Here is a 22,241-nt window from a genome sequence, read left to right on the forward strand (position 1 = left end):
TTTGTCTGCCTCAGTTTCCTCATCTGTAAAATGGGGACCGTATTAGTACTTACCTTTCAGGGTTGTTGTGAAAATCAAATGAGATAATATTAATAAGCTCTTTGCAAACCTTGAAGTGCCATATGAATGCCATTATTAAGTGACTCATCTGTATTAGTCAGTCAGTCATCGAGTGTTCATTAAGCTCTTACAGTGTGCTAAGCACTGGAAAGTTTCCATCCTGGGAGTTCCTTCCACTAATGAAATCACAAGTCTGTACCAAAATGTTTATTATTTTATTAAATTTTATTAAGCCCTTTGCATACCTTCTTTGCTTGAAATTGGAACCATCCTGGAAAATCATTCCCCATGGCTACAAACAGTGCTAAGGGCCTGGGATGCTCCCCGCTTTCATTTTAAAGGAAGGGGTAGGAATGAAAGCCTAACATCCAATCAATCCAAATAATAGCAAGCATTTATACAGTGCCTACTATGTGCTAGGCACTTTACAAATATTAACTCATTTGTTCCTCATAATGATTCTGGGAGGTAGGTGGCATTCTTATTCCTTATTTTACAGTTTAGGAAACTGAGACAGAGATTAAGTTACTTGCCCAGGGTCACATAGCTAGTATGTGTTTGAAACTGGATTTGAACTAAGGTCTTCCTGACTTCAGGGCTCTGTTCATTACACTACCAACTATCTTAATCAATTGTCAAATATTGGTTAATCACATACTATGTGGCAGGCATTGTGCAAGGTCCTGTACTAACAAGCCAGGAATGTATACTGTCGGGGGAGACTAGAATGTATGTAAATATGCACTGTCTGACCTCTTATTAGAAACGATGGGTACTCTCCAGGCCTTGACTTGGCTCAGCTCTGTGTCAGAGATCTCAATCTGTAGAGGCAGTCGGGGCACCCAGACTGTGATGTGCAGGGGGGCGCTCAAATACTGATAGGTGAAATTCACAAGGGCATCCACCTTCCCTTTGATTTCTTTGCCATTGACGAAAACATAGTCACATCGGTCTGACACCTAAAGAAAGAGAGAAAGGGGGAAAAGGGAAATGATTTCAGGGGACCAGGATATTATCTCTCATCTTCCCGTGGTAGAACAGGCTAGGTACTTCTTAAGAAAGAAACATCGAAAGTTCCCCCAGTCGAATCCAAGAACCAAAAATCTCTCTCAAGCTGTCAGGCAAAGGGAATGGCTCAACTTGGCAGGGAGCTCTCCAGCAGATGTCCTGATAATTGGAATCCTCTACCACCGCAAGATCCTGGCTTGTATTTTGTTTCCTTTTCATCTAATTCTGCTTTTTGCCCAAGTGGACTATAGTTTACTCCAGTGACAATATCACTTTTTTCCCTGCCTCTATGAATCTTCATGAGATATTTTTAAAGGTTTTAGTACAGTGCCTGGCACACAGTCATCACTTAATAATTTCTTGTTCCTTTCCTCCTTCACCTGAAAGCATTCCATCATGTTTCCTTCTTCTATGTCCTGGATTGCCTCCCAGAGTATTTTTTCTCTTCTTAAAAATGTAGATCATTTGTTATAAACATCTATAACATATAATTACTATATTAATGCTTTATGTTGACATAGTAATATAATATTAATATATTATGACATCACATTATATTAACATATTATACAATATAATGGTATGGTAATATAATAAACATTATATAATTAAAATGTAACATCATCATCATACTATATTATTGTATTATAACATCACATTATATTAATATATTACACAATAAAATGGTATAGTAATATAATAAACATAATACAAGTATAATATAACATTATTATCATATTACATTAATATATTATAATTTCAATTCAGAATATCAATGTAATTATATGCTATGAACATTTATAATGAATAACTTACATTGTGTTAGTTATAATAGCGTTATTAATATATCATATAATCATTAATATTATAAAAGTATCTAAAAAATTAGTTAATATTGTTATATTATAGAATATACAATACTGTGCTATATAATTATGTTATATATATATATATATATATATATATATATATAATTATTATATAATATTAAACAAACACCAGCTAACTAAAGAAGCCATATGGTATAGTGGACAGAAAATGTCGTTGGAACCAGGAGGCTCTGAGGATCAAGCTGTGCCTCTCATACATACCGGTTGTGTGATCCTGGGCAAATGACTTCATCTCTCAGTGCTCTGGACAATTCCCTAAGACTACAAGTTTACTACAGAAGTACTGACTTGTGTTGAGGGAACCAATTTCTTTATCCAGTAGTTCTCTATCCCAATGAAATCATAGTCCCTTTTCCTTATTTCCTACAAATGTAACAACTTAATAAAAATTGCTTTGCAGCTATTTGTATACTGATAAATAAATTTAAAAACACCATCACCAGTTTTCAGAGTAAGCAAAGTGATACAAGAGAAAGGACACTGGCTTTCAAGTCAGGGTATCTGGGTTTGATTTCCAGCTGTGATACTTACTAGCTCTATGTCCTTGGGTAAGTCATTCAACATGGCCAACCTCAGTTTTGTCTTTATGGCCTATTGGACGGAGAACTGTCCTCAAAGCCCAGGAGACCTGGGTGCAGGGCTCACCTTTGACACTCACTGTCTATGTGACCCTCTCACAGTGTTAGCCTCTCACATGTTCTAGAAAAGCTTATTATGATAAGTCACAGAAAGGATGCTGACTGGCATTGGTCCAGGGAATTTGCTAGGCTAATGACATCACAGGTCCAGTCGCTATCTCTTGTCCCTAAAATAAGGGCTCTGACTTAGCTGAGCTCTTAAGTGCCTTCCAGACTTCAGACTAGGACCCTGTTATCCTCTGCCAGCAAGGCATGAAACAATGCATTCTACTCAGGTAGCCACCAACTGATGAGCTGAATGTGCTCCCAACCATTTACACGATTTGTATCCAAATCAGCTCTTTCCTGGCCTTTGTGAACTGGGCAGACAGAGCTGGAATGAGCCATTTATGCGGTGGGCAGGGTTTTCACCTTGAATCCAGGGCAACCATTCTCTCTGCTACTGAGAAAGCACAGCTGGTGAGGGCAGACACGGGCAAATTTTCTGAGCTGCTTTGGGGACATGGAGGGTAGGTGGGGCAGGGAAGAAGGGGGTGGGGGAAGAATGGATTCATTTCCTCCCCAATAAACACGATCAGTTTTTTTTAAATGTTTACATTTTGATTAAAGACATAAACTAATTTTAGACACCACAAGTAAATTTGTCATTAGCATGTAAATACTGATCTGAAATCTAAGCAAGCATTAGCATAATAACCATGTAAGAGTTATATCAGTAATCACTTCTTTAATCAATGTTGTAATTTACAGATCATTGACTTTTCTCATTTATTACCTTTCTGAGCACTAGGGGGGAAGGAATCCAACCACTCCAGAATATATAAATAATGAAGAGCAATGCAGAGAGTATGAAGTAGCTGCGTGGGATAAAGTCATTGTCAGCGCTATTCCTAAAGGTGTCATGAACGTCTGGGGAGATCTAGGGGCACATTAATCATTCAGTAAGTGGCTTGCAATGGGTGCTGTTGCATTACTAAATGAGTTGCCAGGTCTAAGACTCCAACCGAAAACCCTGCAGATGTCCCCAGTCCCTTTATTTTATCCCTAGGAACCATTTTCCGGCTCTGTGCAGTGAATGTTATTGTTCACCAGCCTGAGTCTTGGTCTACACCATCATTTGCTGTCCCAGTGTCTGGCTTGAGTCTGCCAGTTGAACAATGCTCATTAAAAGGCAGCAAGGTGACCCACTGGTCCATTGTCTCCAACAAACCATGGTCTGTCCAGACAGGATGTTAAGTCCAAAGGCACGTGTACAATATGCATCTTCACTTGTCTTGTAACGGTGAAAGCTTTTGTAGAATCACAGAATTTCAGGTTAGAGGGAAACTCCTCAGTGATTTAGTCCAATCTGTACTTGAACAGGAGTCCTTATCTTGACACAGAGATATCAGGTCTTTGCCTGAAAACCTCCAGTGAGATGTAGCTCACTAGCTTTGGTCTAATAAAAAGAGCTCTGACTCTAGAATCAGGAGAGTTGGGGTTCAAAGCTCTTCTCTGATGCTTATTACCTGTTTGACCTTAGGCAAGTCACTTAGCCTTCTTGAGCCTCACTTTCCTTATTTGTAAAATGTGAGGACTATACCAGAAAGGCCTCTTAGGTCCCTTCCAGCTCTCTAGACCTATGATCCTATGAACCTCCACAGGTAATTCATTCCACTTGGGGATTGTTCTGGTTATGAGAAAAGGTTCTTCCCCATCCAGATTTGCCTCTTTTCTACCCATTGCTCCTTTGGAGCAAAAAACAAAAACAAAAAACAAAACAAAACAAAAAACCCAACCAACCAAACAAAAAAACCCAACCCCCCCCCAAAAAAAACCCCAAAAAACAAAACAGTCACATTAACTTTTCTTCCTTTGGCCTCCCTGGAGGCAGGCTGCCTGGTTGGTCTAGTACAATTTATATAGAAAACTGGTAAATGTTTGCTATTTATTTTCAAGTCCATTAACAGAACTGTAATTATGAAAATCACTCCATGGTGTAGCAAGAGGTCCAAAGAAGGCTACTCACTGTCTGTAGTTTTTCATTTGGCACTTAATTAGATAAAGCTCAGCATAGATATTCAAATTGTTGTTGTGCTATTGTGTGAGTCTTCCTAACCCCATTTGGGGTTTTCTTGGCAGAGATACTAGAGTGGTTTGCCATTTCCTTCTCCAGCTCATTTTACGGATAAGGAAACGGAGGCAAACAGGGTTAAATGACTTGCCTAGGGTCACACAGCTAGTAAGAGTCTAAGCCTAGATTTCAACTCAAGTCTTCCTGACTGGGGTTCTATTCACTATGCCACCTAGCTACCCCATTCAAATATTTAGACTAGTTTAACTCAGTAAGTTCTGTTGAGGCACTCCCACACTTAAATCCAATTCAGTGGGAGTTGAGACATCACCCTTTGATGTCATTGGTCCTCCTTGAGAATGAAGAATAAGCAACAAGACCCAGTGAGGCATTCAGCTTCAGAACCTGGTTCTGTCCATCACCCTCCACAGTCTACCTTACCAACTCAGGTCAATTCTAAGCCCATAACTTATCTTCCACCTGTTCTCCACTCTCACAACCACCTTGCTCATTCAGACCTTTGTCACTACTTGCCTGTGCACTATAGTAACTGCCTCCTAATTAGCCTCTCTTCTATCAATTAATTAATGAAAAAGCAATTACAGTGTGCCAGGCATCCTGCTAAACCCTGAGGATACAAAGAAAGGTAAAAACACTACCTGCCCTCAAGAAGTTCTATCCCTCCTATCTCCAAACCATTATCCAGGCAGCAAGGAAATAATCTTTTTTTTTTTTTTTGGTTAGGCAATGGGGTTAAGTGACTTGCCCAGAGTCACTCAGCTAGTAAGTGTCAAGTGTTTGGTCTGAGGCCAGATTTGAACTCTGGTCCTCCTGACTTCAGGGCTGGTGCTCTATCCACTGCACCACCTAGCTGCCCTGGAAGTAATCTTCTGAAAGCACATGACCAGAAGTGCTACTTCCTTACTCAAAGGCAGGGAATTTGCCTCACAGGAAAAACCACTAAGGCCCTCCATTATCTGGCTCCCATTTTCCTTTTCTGCTCTGGTTTCTTTTAAATCCCAGCTAAAATTCCACTTTCTGCAGGGTCTTTCCCAGTTCACCTTAATCTCAGTGTCTTCCTTCTGATGATCCCTCCAATTTATCCTGTCTATATCGTCTTTATATATAATTGATTACATGTGGTCTCTCCCCCAGTAGATTGTAATGTGCATGAAAGCAGGGACTATTTTTGCCTTTCTTTGTATCATCAGTGCCTAGCACAATGCTTGGAACATAGAAAGAGCTTAATAAGTGATTGTTGACTGACTTCCTAGGATTTATTTCACAATGGCCTCAGGCAATTCCTAGCTGTGTGACCCTGGGCAAGTCACTTAATCCTGTTTGCCTCAGTTTCCTCATCTGTAAAATTAGTTTAAAGAAGGAAATGGCAAATTACTTCAGTATCTCTGCCAAGAAAACCCCAAATGGGGTCACCAAGCATTAGAAAAATGACTAAAGAACAAAAAAATTTCACAATTGCCCCCTTCATGCATACTACATTTCAGCCAAACTGTCTTATTTTTGCTCATCCTTCCCTTCCCTCCAGCCCATGTGATGTTCCATCTCTCACCAACATTCATTTAAGCTTTCCCCCATGCCTGGCATGGACTCCAGCTATGCAAATGGAGTCCAAAACTTCTCCTGTGGGTGACAGATAACAAAGCAGTTATCTCAATGTTTCCTTTAAAAAGTCCATATAGAGCAATTAGAAGTAGGGACAGCTTAGAAACCTCTAAACCAATCCCTTCAATTTCCTAAGGAGGAAACTGAAACTCAGAGTGGTTAAATTTCTTTTATATAAGGTCACATGGGGAGGATAAATAGCAGAGCTGGATTTCAAACTCTCTTCTTCCTCCTTCAAATTCAGTGCCCTTTATACAATACTATGCTGCCTTCCTCAGTGGAGAGGGAATAGAGGATCCCTGCCCCAAGTGATGAGTTCTCTAGTCCCAGGTCTGGCACTATCCATCAAGCAAGCAATCCAGCATTTATTAAGCACTTACTATATGCCAGGTGTCACACTAGGTGCTGAAGATAAAAAGAAGAAAGAAAGAAAGAAAGAAAGAAAGAAAGAAAGAAAGAAAGAAAGAAAGAAAGAAAGAAAGAAAGAAAGAAAGAAGAAAGAAAGAAAGAAAGAAAGAAAAAGAAAGAAAGAAAAGGAAAAAAGAATCTGCTCTTAAAAAGCTTACATTCTTTTGGGGGATACATCTACAAATATAAGTATACACCAAACAAATGCAAAATTAATCCACTATAATTGTATTAATTAAAATGAGGCAATTTAGAGAGGGAAGGTATCAGTTGTTGGGGTCATCAGAAAATGTTTTGTATAGAAGACAGTGCCCTCAAGCTTTTTGGGAGCAGAGACTGGTTCATTTTTGCCTCTGTATTGCCAGAACTCAACATAGTGCCTGGTTCTCCCTGTGTATTGATTGACTGATAGTGGGTTGATAGCAAAATGGGAACTTGATGGTGAAAGATTCTGTGAGACAGAGGTGGAGAGGGAGTGCATTCCAGAATGCAAAGGAGGATAGCAAGTACAATGACACAGAGGTGGAAAGGGAAGGGGAAGAGAAAGAAATAAGCATTTATTAAGCACTGACTATATGCCAGGCATTTTGCTAAACACTTTACAAGTATTTCATCTGATGAGAGAGGGAAGGTCCCAAGTGAAGACCAGAGAAGCTGGTTTGGATAGAAAATAGAATAATATAGAATGAAGTTTGAAAGAGAGGTTGGGGCCAGTTTTAAAGGGCTTTAAAAAATCAAGCATAAGAATTTATATTTTATTTTAATTTGTGTATTTAATTTGTATTTGCATTTATTTTGCACTTTATTTTGGCAATAGGAAGCCATTGGAGGTTACTGATTAGGAGGGTAACCTGGTCAGATCTGAATTTAAGGAAAACCCCTAAGTAGCTTTGTGACTTTGGATAATCTACTTCATCTCTCTTATTTTGGTTTTCTCATTTGTAAAATGGATTGGAAGCTTGGGCTCCATGATCTCTAAGCTTCTTTCTGGGTCTAAAAAAAACCCCTAACTCCCCCAGAAAACATTTTTCTACATGATTAAATAAAGATTTCTACCCCATAAAAATCATTTAGTCTTAAAGATTAATATGATATATTACTTATAGCTGAGGAATTCTACAGTCCTCTTACCCCATCCCCACACCTTCCCCTTCCCCAGCCATACACACCTTGAGGGTCACCCAATTATCTCCCACTCCCCAACCATCTAAGTCATTTTGTAAGAACCATTAGGTTTTTAATGATATCCAAATGGTCTTTACATATGTTTCTCCTTCTTAATCTTTATTACCTATTAATTAGCTTCAATGGGGGAAAAAAAGCAAAAGGAAAAAAAACCCACCAGGTATCCATTAGGGTGGAAGGCATTTTAATTATGATAGTTAAATTACCATCTTCCTTGAAGTAGCACTAATTACTGTTGACTTGGTTCAATGGGAAGAAAGGTAGGAGTGGGTGGTTTTAGTCTCCACAATTTTTTTTTCTTTCTGCTACTTCAACAATTTAGGTAGGAAGTACAGATTGCAAATTGAGTGGAAGCCAGCTAGCTAGAAGGGGATGTTAGAGAGATATAGAAGGCGAAGGCATCATGAGCCTGTAACTGCTTTTCCAATTGGGCAGGAGTGAACAATGACAATGAGGAGAGGCACAATGAACCCACTTTGTGCCTTTTATATCAAGGACCCCGTCTGGAGGCTCCAGGCTCAGTTGCCATGGGATCCGGCCCACATCTTCCTCAGGTTGGTTGGTGCTTTCTAGAGTGTGTCACTGATGGCACTTTGATGCCGTTAAGAAGGAAATAGAGTGGCCCTATTGATTCTAACAAACCCCAATGAAGAGCAGGACCCTGCCAGCCCCCGTTTTCTAGGTCCCCTCCCTTCTGTACTGCCTCCCAAAGAACGCTGTTTTAATGAGGAAATAATGTGATTTCAATGTCATCTGTTACATTCTAAGATCAGGTTCAAAACAAAACAAAACAAAACAAGCAAACACAGACGCACTTTAATTTCGAACTTTAGATTAATGCTTGTTATCTTGTGTCTGACTATGGCACTCTCCTTCTCCAAAAGCTTCAGAGGCTTCTGCCTGCTTCTAGGATTGCTGTCATTAATAATAATAATAATAGCTTGCATTTATACAGCACTTTAAGGTTTGCAGAGTACTTTTCATAGGGTGAAATCATTTGATCTAACAACCCCACTAGATAAGTGCTATTATTAGCACTTTACAAAGGAGGAAATGGAGAGCAGTTAAGTGAGTTGTCCAGGGTCACAAAACTACTAAATCTCCTCCTCCCCTGTTTAGAAATACAGCTAGGATAAACTGTACTCAAGGTGTACCTTGGACACAGAGTGATTGTGTGACCTTGGCCTAGTCACTTAACCCCTTTAATTCATTCCCCCTTCCCCAACCCCCTCAATACAACTGTTCTAGACTAGAAATTTTAGAGAAAGTACAGACCTGCATTTGGTAGAATTTCCTCTTTATATCAACCAAATCACAGCTCTGGTCCTTATCAATATTTTGTATTTACTTAAATGTGTATGTGTTATATACCATGATAGAATGTCAGCTTCTTGAGGGCAGGAACGGTTTCATGTTTGCGTCTGTGTTCCAAGAGCTCAGCATAGTGTCTGGCACATAGAAGTTTGATAAATACTTGTATATTGATTGGACAGTGGGTTGAAGCAACTTTTGATGCAAAATTAAATTCAACTGACACTGGAGGGAATATGTATATGTCAATGAGATAATGGAGTCTAGGAAATCCTAAGTTAGCTGGGTGATGTAAAGCATAGAATGCCAAGCCTGGAGTGAGGAAACCCTGAGTTCAAATCCAGCCTCAAACACTAGCTGTGTGACTGTGGGCAAATCACTTAGCCCTGCTTGCTTCAGTTTCCTCATCTGTCAAATTAGCTGGAGAAGGAAATAGCAAACCACGCCAGCATCTTTGCCAAGAAACCACACCAGAAGGAGATCATGAAGAGTCCGACATGACTGAATCAATAACAACAGTAGCCTCCCTGGGTTCTTGTGAGGATCAAATAAAAACACATAAATTGCTTTTAAAATGTTACAAAGCTATATAGATGTTAGCTATTAATGCGTGTTCACTGATTATTACCATCCCTGCAGTGTTTGTGTTTCTGTGTTTTAATGCTCCTGTGAATGGGAACACTTTGGGGGAAAAAAGGCAGGTTGGTATGCTACTGCTATAATTGGTTTGGAAGGAAAGTCCACAAGCAGACTGATGTAAACAGCATGGCTGTTCCTAGTCCATCTTGGCTCCATACATAGTGGAAAGACTAATGGTCTTTGATTTTGAAGGCCTGAGTTTGGACACTGACTTACACTTGGTAGTTGTATGACAACTGGACCACCCACTAGACTTCTCTGTCCCTCAATTTCCTTAATTGCAAAAAAGAAGAAATTGATCCTGTGATTTAGTAACCATCACAATTTGACATTTATCATGTATCTACTATGTGTAGAATAATGTGCTAGGTATTTGGGGAGATAAGACAGCCTCTGCCCTCATAGGTGGGTGGGTGGTATGCACAGAACTGACCCTAACACAAATCATAATAACACAAATAGGGTGTCAGAGGAACACAGAAATCTGTAGTGTTTTCTATTGGCATCTCCAATGTTCAGCACACAGTGCTTGACAAATAGTAAGCTCTTATTGTATGCTTTTTTACTCATTCTTTCAAGTAAAGAGGGCAGAGCAAAGAACCTTGGGAAATACCTACTGTAAGGGGTTGGGGAAAAGATAATGGCCATTGAAGGAGACAGAGGATGAGTGGTCAAAGATAGAAGGAGAACTGGGAGAGTATGATATTTCTGAGCAAAAGGAAGAGAGCTTATCCATGAGAAGTAGGAGATCAAGAGTGTCAAATGCCTCAGAGAAGTCAAGGAAGATGTGGGATGAAAAAAGGCTATGCTGGCTTGTGGGCTGAGATGTCTTTGGTAATATTTAGGGGAAGAAGGGCAGCTAGTTGCTGCAGTGAATAGAGCACTGACCCTGGAGTCAGGAGGACCTGAGTTCAAATCTGGCCTCAGACTCGTGATACTCACTAGCTGTATGACTCTGGATAAGTCACTTTACCCCAATTGCCTCACCAAAAAAAAAAATCAAGAGAAGAGTTTCTCAAGAAATTTATGAGCTAGGTTGGGCAGATGCCTATTATTTTGTGGAAGAGGAAATTGAAATTCAAAAGGATAGGTGACTTGACCCATGTCAAAAGCCCATGAAGTAGGGACAGCTAGGTCACCCAGTGGATACAGCACTGACCCTGAGGTCAGGAGTATCTAAATTTAAATCCGGCCTTGGACACTTACTAGCAGTGTGACTCTGGGCAAGTCACCTAATCCCAATTGCCTCCAAAAATAAAACTATAAAATATCAGAGCTAGGACTAAAATCCATGAGAAGGGCTGTGTTGCATAATGGATAGGGCACTGATCTAGGCTCAAATCCTAGCTATGTGACTCTGGGCATGTCAAGTTATGTTCTATACCCAATCTGGAATGGAATCTGGAATTTTGCTGCAAATCTATAATCCAAATTTTCTGACTGCTAACTCTATCCATTGTCCCCTCTGTCTCTCAATTCAAGTTCTTGGCTAAATTTCTTCCATCTGCCCATTGCCTATCTTTAAGCCATTTTGATGCCTGTTCAAGGGTGGGGCCCGGGAAAGAAAGGCAAACAAGAAAGTGAAGAAAAGTGATCAGCCTCTTCTCAAAGGCTTAGCTGGGGAGGGGGATGAAATGTAATGTCTGAAAGGCTGTTTGGATGGGGGTAATCACACTCTATAAGAGTGCATGAGTAGAGCTGGGGCCATCTGGTTCTGGATGAGGAACTGGGCCCCAGACTGATTACACGATTTGCTTACAGCCACACAGCTGCTAAGTACCTGAGACGAGGTTGGCACTCAGGTATTTATGACTATGAGATTCTCACAACAATCCTGCTTGTTGTCTCCCCCATTAATTAAACTGGGAGCTCTTTGGGAGCGAGTCTTTTGTCCTTCTTTGTTTCCTCAGCCCTTACTATGGTGCCTGGCACACAGTAGGTGCTTAAATGCATATCGACTGACTGACTACCGATACAGAACTATCCCTCTATCCTTGACACCAGTGGTGTCAAACTCAAATAGAAATGGATCCCTGTGTTATCTATATCAAGAATTCCAAGAAGCCATTGTTGAATCTGGAAAAAGCTTTATTAATGACCTGGGAAGGCCAGGTGTCCCACATGTGTGAGAGCCTGCATGTGAGAGCACATTTGTTGATAGATACACACCTTTTTATTCCCCATTCAGATTTCCCTCCCCTGTTTCCCCATTGGCTGGGTACTATAGAGATCACAGCCTAACCGAAGTGCCTAATTTCCCCATGTGAGTCTCCACCCCTAATTACATCTCCCACACCCTACAATTCAGTGACCCCAGACCTTATTTGGGAATAAGACCCCCTTTGATGTTAATCTATACCTAATCTCAGAACTGGTTTTCCGCAGGTTAGTCTATTCACCACCAACTCCATTTTAAGCTTCCTCTGTTCTGCCCCCACGCAGCCCCCAGATTACATTCCTTAGGTTCCACTTGACTTTTGTGGAAATTAAAAAAACAAAAAAACCAAACAACAACAACAAAAGCCTATTTCTCACATTCTCTCCAAGTTTAAACTGACTGCAACGCTGTCCCGCAGGCACCCGACCCTGATTGAGTGATATGCAGAAGCAACATCTCCAACCACATTTTCCACACCTGCAGTCACATATGGACTTAAACCCCACCGCCCCAAATTAACATTAGCTTTATTGCATTGTGTTTTTGTTTATTTTGTTAAACATTCCCCAGTTAGATTTTAATCTGGTTCCTAAGTTTTTTTCCTCTGCACCAGGCTGCACAGACTTTTGATTCTTGCCCTTTTTATCTCTCTACATAGGACTGTGAACTCCAAAATATCACCTCCTTTAAGGCGCTTTCAAGCAACACTTTCCTGATTTGGGAGATACCATTATTAGGAGCTGGAACTGGCCCTGATGAGTTCCAACCATTGATTTGACAGAGAAGGACACAAAAGGAAAAAAAAAAGAGTCAAAGTTTTCAGGTTTAAGTGCCTGGGAGAATGATAATACAACAGATGGCTTGGCGGCCAAGCTAATGACTTGTGCTGTAGCTATGCATTTCAATTCAATGCAACAAGCATTTAGTAAACTTGAGACCATTATTTAGTAGGGTATAGAGCACAGGAGCTGGAGTTAGGAAAGCCTAATGTGAATACTAGTTTAGATAAACCTGGGCAAGTCACTTGGACTCTCTTTCATCCTCAGTTCCCTCATCTGTAAAATGGGAATATTAATAGCACCTACCTTAGACGGTTGCAGTGAAGATCATAGTATAAGAGATGTAAGGCCAACAGGGACCTCAGATGCCATCTAATCCAGCTGCTTTGCTTTCAAAGGGGATAATATAGAAAATATAACTTTCTAACCTTAACACATATATTAATATTAGCTCTCGTTATGTTCCAGGCACTGAGCTAGGTGGGGAAGATACAAAAGGAGGAAAAATGAAGCAGTCCCTGTCCTCAAGGAGCTTACAATCTAATAACATTCCTTATCAAAGGAACTTAAAAGTCTCCTCTGGTGTTATACCGAGAAATTAGCGAGTTGACCACCCAGGCTAATTTTAAATTGTGGACTTTATTAGCACGCGCGGCTGCCAGGGATATTCACATCCAAATCAAGCAGCACCCATCAGGGGTCGAGCTAGGGTTTATATAGGGAGTATACAGGACAGGGAGGGGGATGGATCTTTGAAGTCTGGCAAGAGGAAGAGGTTTTTTTGGGGGGCTGGTCAAGGACACCCTTCTCCCTCTGTGTAGATATGATAATGCTCTGCAAACTTTCTCACAATGGAGGCTTCCAGAGATATGATCTGAGGGCTGTGGCCTGAGCAGCCAGATAAGGGTCTTGCTAAGGAATTTGGAGTTTTCCAGAGATATGATCTGAGGGCTAGGACCTGAGCAGCCAGATAAGGATCTTGCTGAGGCCCATGCATGAATACTGCTAGGCACAGTGTCCTTGGGCTGGGGAGTGGTTGTTAGAGAAAGTGTTTCTGAGACTAGGGAGGCATTTTGGGGCAAAAGTATAAGCACAAGCATCCGAGCATCCCATCATGACAGGTCAGGGATCACACAAACCAGACCAGGTGTCCTGGTTTCTGGTATAAACATAATTATCTAAAGCCATTGTATTGCAAGTTTTCTTATCCATTTGCTTTGGAGGTATGGGCTGTGCTTAAGCTATGCAGGAGTACATTTCACTATTGTTTAGATTTAGGAGGAAAGAGGTCTGGGGCAAGATTAAGCAGCAACTTCTGCTTTCCATTGCCTAAAGGGCCCTACTACCTAAATGGTAAAATAATGTTCTGCATTACACTGGGAGTAAAACTCTAGGTTACAAAGCTGGTCAGAGATCCCAAGATGTGACATCTTCCATGTGGAATTCCACTCCATTCCATCCCACTCCATTTCATCCTACTCCATTTCATCCCATCTCATTCCATTCCATCTCATCCTATTCTGTTCTATTCTATCCTATCCCATTCTGTTCCATCTATTCCATCCTATCCCATCTGAAACCATTGTATCTGGTTCTGATGGGGTGTGGCCCAAGGCGAGGTCTTTGCCCCTTGCCCTAAAGGGAATCTGTCTCCCCTTTTGTCTACAGGCCCCAGCCCCTCATCTGCCTTTGAAAGCCTTAGCCTACCTTTTGATTTCATTCAGATACCTTTCAATTCCTTCATTATCTATTCCCATTGTCTATTCAATCTCTTAGACATTCCAGTCTCTGGGAATTCTCACCCAGACCTTTTTCCCAGACCATTTTCCCAGACCCTTCCCTGGTCACCCAAAGTATATAAGATCTAGCCTGGCCCTCATTCGGGGCTGAGAATCTCAGACCCATAAGGCTGAGACCCTCTCATGCCTGCTCGTCCTTACGGGTGTCACCTGGCCTATGTGTTTTACCACTAATAAACTTTTCCTCTGGCTGAAGAAGATTTGAGTTGAATTCTTTCGGACAGGGCCTGGTACCACGATCTTGGGGTCCCAGCACCCCAAAACCCCTAGACCTCTTTAGTTTCATTCTATTTCATACAATTCCATCCTATTCCACTTCATTCCATCTCATCCTACTCTGTTCTACACCATTTCATCCTATTCCATCTCCTTGCATGTCATTCCATTACATCCATTCCCACCACATTGTATTCCATCTATTCCATCCAATGCCATCTGCTGCCATTCTATTCCATCCATTACCATCCCATTCCATTTCATTCTATCCAATTCCATTCTACTCCATCCCATCCATTTCATCCCATCTCATTCCATCCAGTTCCATTCCATTCCATTCTATTTTATTCCTTTGCTTTTATATTTCCCATCCTATCAGAGGCAATACCACTGAAACTCTAGCTACTGTTTTTGGCTTATCCTAGTTGGCAGAACATGTAGGCAAAATTCTGTCTGGTAGGAGTTGGCCCCCCTGCCCACAAGCATAATTAAGAATGCAGGGTTCACTGGAGAAGGGATGCGATCTTCTCCCCACGACTCCCCATACAGCAGCAGGGATCCCCCAGCTCTGCAGAGGGAAGCATGGCTATATGAGGTTTTCTATATGTTACTATTCTTTTAAAGAAGAGAAAAAACCCCAACAGTATCCAGTGTGCTCCATCCAGAATAAAAAAAAAAGATCATTTAATGATCTCCTTAGCTCAGTGTGCTGAGGTCTGATGGGGAGAGTTGCCAAGGCAACTATGTTATGCCCCAATGTGGTAAAAAGATGCCCAAATAAACTGGGTCATTGAGCCTGTATTTTTCCCCCTTCCCTCATTACAAGTTGGGAGGCAACCTTGCAGGCTAGTGTGGTGGCCTTCCTCTGAACTGCTCCCTATACCCATGAAAACTCTGACCTCAAGCACATAGCCAGAACACAGGCCACATGCATAGAGAATAAAGAATTGCCTCTCAGCTGGAATGGAAGGCAGAACCAGTAGATTTCTTTCATTTGGCTTTAAACTACTAGAGATGTTAGAACATAAGCCCTTACTGCTCTTCTCTCACTTCTGTCCCATAAACTAAACCATCCTTTGCTAGTGGGAAGCAGTGTGGGGCTGCAGAAAGAACACTGGCCCTGGCATCAGAAGTCCTGAAGTCACATCTGGCCTCTGATGCTTCCTCCCAGTGTGATCTTGGACAAGTTACTGCTCTTCACTGGGTTTCAGCTTCCTCATTTGTAACTGAGGGTATTGGGCCAGATGGCCGCTGGGGACTAGATTTATGATCCCACTATAGGATGCTCTAAGAGTTGACTTCAGATATTCACACAAGACTAGAAGGACCCAAATGAATGGTAAAAAATTTATTAAGCCCTTAGCAAGTGCCAAGTATTGTGCTCATCACTGGGAATGCAAAGATTTAAAAGGATATAGTTCCTGTCCTCAAGAGACTTGAAAAAGAATAGGGGAAGACAAAATATACAGGGAATTGGTAATGAGGGAAGGGAGGGGTTTTTTTGTTTGTTTTTCTTTTTATTTTGCTTTGGGAGGTGGAAAGAGGGAGAGAAGGTAGAAGGTAGTTTGTAAGACTGGCTAGTAGGTAGTAGGATGTGGGATAGTTTATATACACTTGGCTGGGTGGGGCCCTAGGATGAGAGTTCCAAAAATGAGTAGAGTAACTTCCCCACTAACTGGGTCCTGGAGCCAAGGATGGAGGCCCAAGTCTCAGGTCTAATATGGCAAACTCTGGTCAAGGTGAGGAAGAGCAAGTCATGCAGTCAGTTAGATAATGGTCATCATAACAAATGATAATAATGTCTGACATTAAATAGCACCTACTATGTTCCAGTCACTATCCTAAGTGTTTTCCAATTATCATATCATCTGAGGAGAGCAGTAGGTCATAGGTTCATAGAATTAGAACTGGAAGAGGCCTTACCTTAGAGACAATGTCATACAACACCTTCAGATGATGTCATACAACGCCTTCAGATGTACACAGCTGGTACTTAATAAATATCAATAGAATTGGTCTACCTGAAGTTACAGAACGGGGATTTGAACCAAGACCTTTTGACTCCAAATCCACTGCTTTTGCCCATCCCCCGTCTCCAATAGAATGGAAATGAGGCAATTCCAGATCTTGAGAGAACTTTAATTTTGGAACTTTTCTCTGAGGATGAAAAACACCCCTAAAATCCCTCCCTTGTACCTCATCTTGCCTTCTGCCTTATATCATTCCTCCTGACTTCTTGAACACTTCTCAGACAGGGATAGGAAGAGTCTGGAGGTAGTGAGGGTGAGAACAAAAGAAAGGAAGAACACCTTTCACTTCTTCTTTTCTAACTCTGAATCCCACCTCAAGGCTGAATTAAAGTTTGTTTATATATATATATACATACATATATGTATATGTATATATTTTTTCCCCTTTTCCTCACATTCTCCATCAACCTTACTTCCTGATCCATGGATCATTTCAAAGATGATTATGGATATATTAAAAGCTTTTAAAGCTAAGTTTTTTCAATCCTATAAAGGCATGTCCTCCTCTACAATGTAGTTAATTCACACTTCAAGTAACATTCCTCCTAGGACATTTAAAGTCCTTCACAATCTGGTCTGAGCCCATCTTTCCAGGCTCATTTCATTCAACCACTTCCTTTCCCATATTCTATGCTCCAGTCAGACTAGTCTGCTTATAGTTCCTCATTTGTGATATGCCTTTTTCCTCCTATGCCTTGACATAGGTTGACTATTCAACAATGTTGGAATGTACTCCTGTCTCACCTTCATCTCTTAGAATCCTAATAATGGGGTGTAGGCCCTGGAATCCCTCTCCCACCCCACAACTTTCCCTGAACTCTCTCTGAGGCTCTTCTCACTATAATCCTTTCAACTGTCCTCACATTGTAGCTTTGACCCTGCCCCAATCTCCAATTCTCTGTTATTTCTAACGTAGCCCAGCCCTTCATTGTTTGTTACCTCTAGATTACCCTGGCCACTTCCCACCCTTAATTCCATTTAGACCCCTTCCATGTGGCCCAGGTCCCTGGAGTTCATCTGGGGCACCCTGCCCTTCTGGTTCCTTCTCTGTTACCTCCCAGTAACCCAAACTATTGGTCACTCTTTGATCCCATCCAAATCTTTCTCTTTTTTTTTTTTTTGGCTAGGCAATGGGGTTAAGTGACTTGCCCAGGATCACATAGCTAGTAAGTGCTATGTGTCTGCATCTGGATTTGAACTCAGGTCCTCCTGAATCCAGGGCTGGTGATCTATCCACTGTGCCACCTAGCTTCCCCCCTGTGCCACCTAGCTGCCCCCTACCACCTAGTTGCCCCCCAAATCTTTCCACAGTCTTTCTGTATATAAGATCCATCTCACCCCCCACTAAATGACTCAGACTCCTTAAGGGTCTGGCTCAGTTCTATTGGCATCACAAATGCTCAGATTCCTTAAGAGTCTAGCCCGGTTGTCAATACAAGCATCACAAATGCTAAGATTATTAAAATAAGGCTAATAGCACAGATTCACTATGAATCTCACCAATCCCAAACATTGTTTTAATAAACCTTGTCTCTGACTGAAAGAAGGCTTGAATCAAATTCTTTTGAGGCAGGACCCACATCTTTTGCTCTTGAATTTCAGGGTTCCTAGCACCCCTAGACTGCAACACTAAGGTTCCTTAAAACTTAGATTAAACGCCCCTTTCTACCTGAGACATTCCCTCCCAGCTACTAGTGCTCTCTTTCTATAGTGATTTTTAAATTTACGTTGTTTATATTTTCCATGTATTCATTTTTATACACATCATTCCCACCCAATAGAGTGCAAACTCTTTGAAGGTAGGACTCTTTGTAATCTCAATACTTACCTCAGTGCTTGGGACCTAGTAGGCACTTAATAAATATTTGTTCACTAAATGGGGATATTAAACAATATTTTGCAATTTCAATGTCCTGTTTTCATAGAAACTTAGGAATTGGACAGTACTTTGGAGGTCACAGTGTACAATTCTTACTTGAAGTATGAATCCTTTCTGTAGCTCTTTTAATAACATATGTAATGAGGAGGGTTTCCATACCCCAACCTCAATTATTATAATATAATCAATGTAAGGAAAGGATGAAATTTTAAAATGTGTAAATAAGATGATTTGTGTCTAGTACACTCTTTTTTTTAGATGACCTGAACTTTCTTCTTTTAAAATTTTATTAATTTATTTTGATTTATCAATAATCACTTCCATATGCTTTTAAGTTCAAAATTTTTCTCCCCCTTTCTCCCCACCACCCTCCCCAAGATGGTGCACAATCTGATATAGGCTATACATCTACATTCCTATTAAACATATTTTCACATTAGTGATGTTGTAGGTAAAAATTAAAACCAATAGGAGGAACCATCAGAAAGAGGAAACAAAACTCAACAGAAGAGGAAAAACCCAGCAATTCAGCTTCCATAGTTCTTTCTTTGGATGTGGATAGCATTTTCCACCATGAGGCTTCTGGAGATGTCTTAGATCCTCGTAATGCTGGGAAGGGTTAAGTTTATCAATATTGGTCATCGCTCAATATGGCTGTTATTGTGTACAACATTCTCTTGGTTCTGTTCACTTCACTCAGCATCAGACCATACAAGTCTTTCCAGATTTTTCTGAAGTCAGCCTGTTCATCATTTCTTATAGCACAGTAGTATTCCATTACATTCATATACCACAACCTGCTCAGCCATTCCCCAATTGATGGGTATCCTCTCAATTCCCAATTCTTTTCCATCACAAAAAGAGTTGCTATGAATATTTTTGTGCATGTGGGTCCTTTTCCCATTTGTATGACCTCTTTGGGATATAGCCATAGAAGTGCTATTGCTGGGTCAAAGGGTATGCACATTTTTGTAGCCCTTTGGGCATAGTTCAAAACTGTTCTCCAAAATGGTTGGATCATTTCACAACTCCACCAACAATGTATTAGTGTTCCAATTTCCCCACATCTTCTCCAACATTTATCATTTTCCTGTTTCATCATGTTGACCAATCTGATAGGTGTGATGTGGTACCTCAGAGTTGTTTTGATTTGCATTTCTCTAATCAATAATGATTTAGAGCATCTTTTCATATGACTATAGATGGCTTTAATTTCTTCACCTGAGAACTGTCTGTTCGTATCCTTTGACCATTTATCAATTGGGGAATGACTTGTATTCTTATAAATTTGACTTAATTCTCTATATATTTTGGAAATGAGGCCCTTATCAGAGATACTGGTTGTAAACGTTCTTTCCCAATTTTCTACCTTCCTTCTATTCTTTTTTGCATTGGTTTTGTTTGTGCTCAAACTTTTCAATTTAATGTAATCAAAATTATCCATTTTGCTTTTCGTAATCTAGTACACTCTTTATGAGGTATGAATTTCTCTGGTGAGGTTAAGAAAGAAAGCAATGTGTTTAGTCGAGTGGATCAGTCATAGAACGTATGAATAAAAAATGAGAGCCAGCCAAGCTTTCAAATAGTCTAATGAAGGAGAACTCTAAGAATGGGACTGTTAGGCCCCTGAAATGGAATCCTGTTGGGGGAAGGAAAGAGTTTTTTTTTCCACCCTTTTTCCCTCCTCTCCCTCCCTCCTGCCCAACTCTCCCTTAATAATCAGTCATAAGAAATTGAACCAGTTGGAAACAATACATCTATGACAAAACATACCAAGGACCACCTTGTCACTCCCAAATATGGAGGTGGACACATAAAGCTAGTTCTTGGGTTTTTTTAAATTTTGTTTTGTTTTGTTTTTATAAAGCTAGCTATTAAAGAAATAAACATCTAAAAGGACCATGATCCTTTATACCACAGAAGAATGTCATTTATGTATTCAAGAAAGGACTTCCAATCACCTGGTGCAGTGAGTTATCCCTTTGCCACATCTATATACTACATATATACCTCAGTACTGTTCTCCTGATGTAAACTGTGTATTTGGGGAGAGTGAAGTCCAGACTTTTGGGGAGGGGCTAGTTAGTGCAACTTCTCTTATTATTTAATCTTAATAAATACCTTTGCTCAAGGTTAATTAAGTCTATATGATAGATTGTTAATGAGAAGCACACTAATGGGGGCTCAAGGATAACTATTAAAAACTCAGCAACTTAAATTTACTCCTGACAGAAAATTGTATTCAACTTCCCTCTAGGAGCCTGTACTGTAAATGCAAGTGGAAGTTGAAAAAGTAGTACAAGAGGCAGTGTGACACATGACATAAAGCTTAAATACTATATCAGCAGATCTTAGGCGCCATAATTAAATGATGGACTGATTTAAAGGAACCCATGCTTACTTGAGAAATTGTCAATGAATTCTTGTTAGGAATTATGGATGGCATATTCATATGGATGGCACCCGGTAATAGCATCACAGTTTTTATATCATGTTATGTAGCTTGACCGTATATTCTGTTTTGTTATTGACAGTGGTAAGACTTGCTGATTCATGAAGAAGCTTACTTTTCCAAATTGGCTTTGGGGTTGTTACATGTTTTCAGCATAGACCTAAAATAGGGAGATGAGTAGCTAGGTGGCAGAGTGGATAGAGTGCCAGGGCTGGAGTCAGAAGACTCATCTTCCTAAGTTCAAATCTGGCCTCAGACACTAACTAACTGTGTGACCCTGGGCAAGTCACTTAACCCTATTTGCCTCAATTTCCTCACCTATAAAATGAGCTGGAGAAGGAAATGGCAAACCAACCCAGTATCTTTGCCAAGAAAACCCCAAATGGGGTCACAGAAAGTCAGATGTGACTGAAATGACTCAAAAACAATAATATTAGGAGCTGGAAGGACCTTAGGGACCATTGAGTACAATCCCCTCATTTTACAGAAGAGGAAACTGAGGCCCAGAAAGATGAAGGGAATCGCTTAGGGGGCTAGTGTGGGAGGCAGGATTTGAACCAAAATTTGAAACTCAGCCCTTGTCTTATTGTCCATGACTGGGAAGCAGGAAGAGAAAGCTTAAATTTGAGGGAAAACAAAACAAAACAAAACAGTGATCAAACAGAAAGTAAGACAGATGACAGAATGGGTCCATTTGGACCCACTAAGGAGCAGGTCGTCTTGCCTGAAAATCCAGCATAGACTATAGAGGAAAGAAAGATTCAAAAAATTCCCAAACTGAAGAGTCAGTCCCTCAACAATAGTTGAATCAAGTCAGTAGAGACCTGCAGGGAAGGAGTTTCAGCTTCCTCTTCCCCCCACCCCATAAACTCCCCCCTTGGTCCTTTCAGTCCCAAAGGAGTTCTAAGCATCTCTCCTTATGTACACATATATTCTCCTTCTCTCTCTGTCAGTGATGGGTTAGAACTTTTAATTTAAGTTGGAATCTGATGCCACTTCAGCAGTTCTTTGATTCCTAAAGTGCATTACAGTTACTTTCCTGACACCTCTGGAGAAGGGGTGGGGAGGTGGGGTGTAGGAGGCAAAGGAGAAAAAACAGGGCTAAGCAAAATT

General features: G+C 40.6%; 1 protein-coding gene across 1 annotated transcript in view; it reads right to left on the reverse strand.

Annotated features, from left to right (window-relative positions):
- The window catches only part of TMEM132C (transmembrane protein 132C), a 534,075-nt gene that overhangs the window by 20,411 nt on the left and 491,423 nt on the right, over positions 1 to 22,241 (reverse strand). The window contains exon 6 of the mRNA XM_021004376.1: positions 814 to 1,019. Coding sequence (XP_020860035.1) covers positions 814 to 1,019 — 206 coding nt within the window. The remainder of the gene's footprint in view (positions 1 to 813; positions 1,020 to 22,241) is intronic.

This window comes from Phascolarctos cinereus, unplaced genomic scaffold (assembly GCF_003287225.1).
Source record: "Phascolarctos cinereus isolate Bilbo 61053 unplaced genomic scaffold, phaCin_HiC Scaffold_4;HRSCAF=312, whole genome shotgun sequence".
Taxonomy (NCBI): domain Eukaryota; kingdom Metazoa; phylum Chordata; class Mammalia; order Diprotodontia; family Phascolarctidae; genus Phascolarctos; species Phascolarctos cinereus.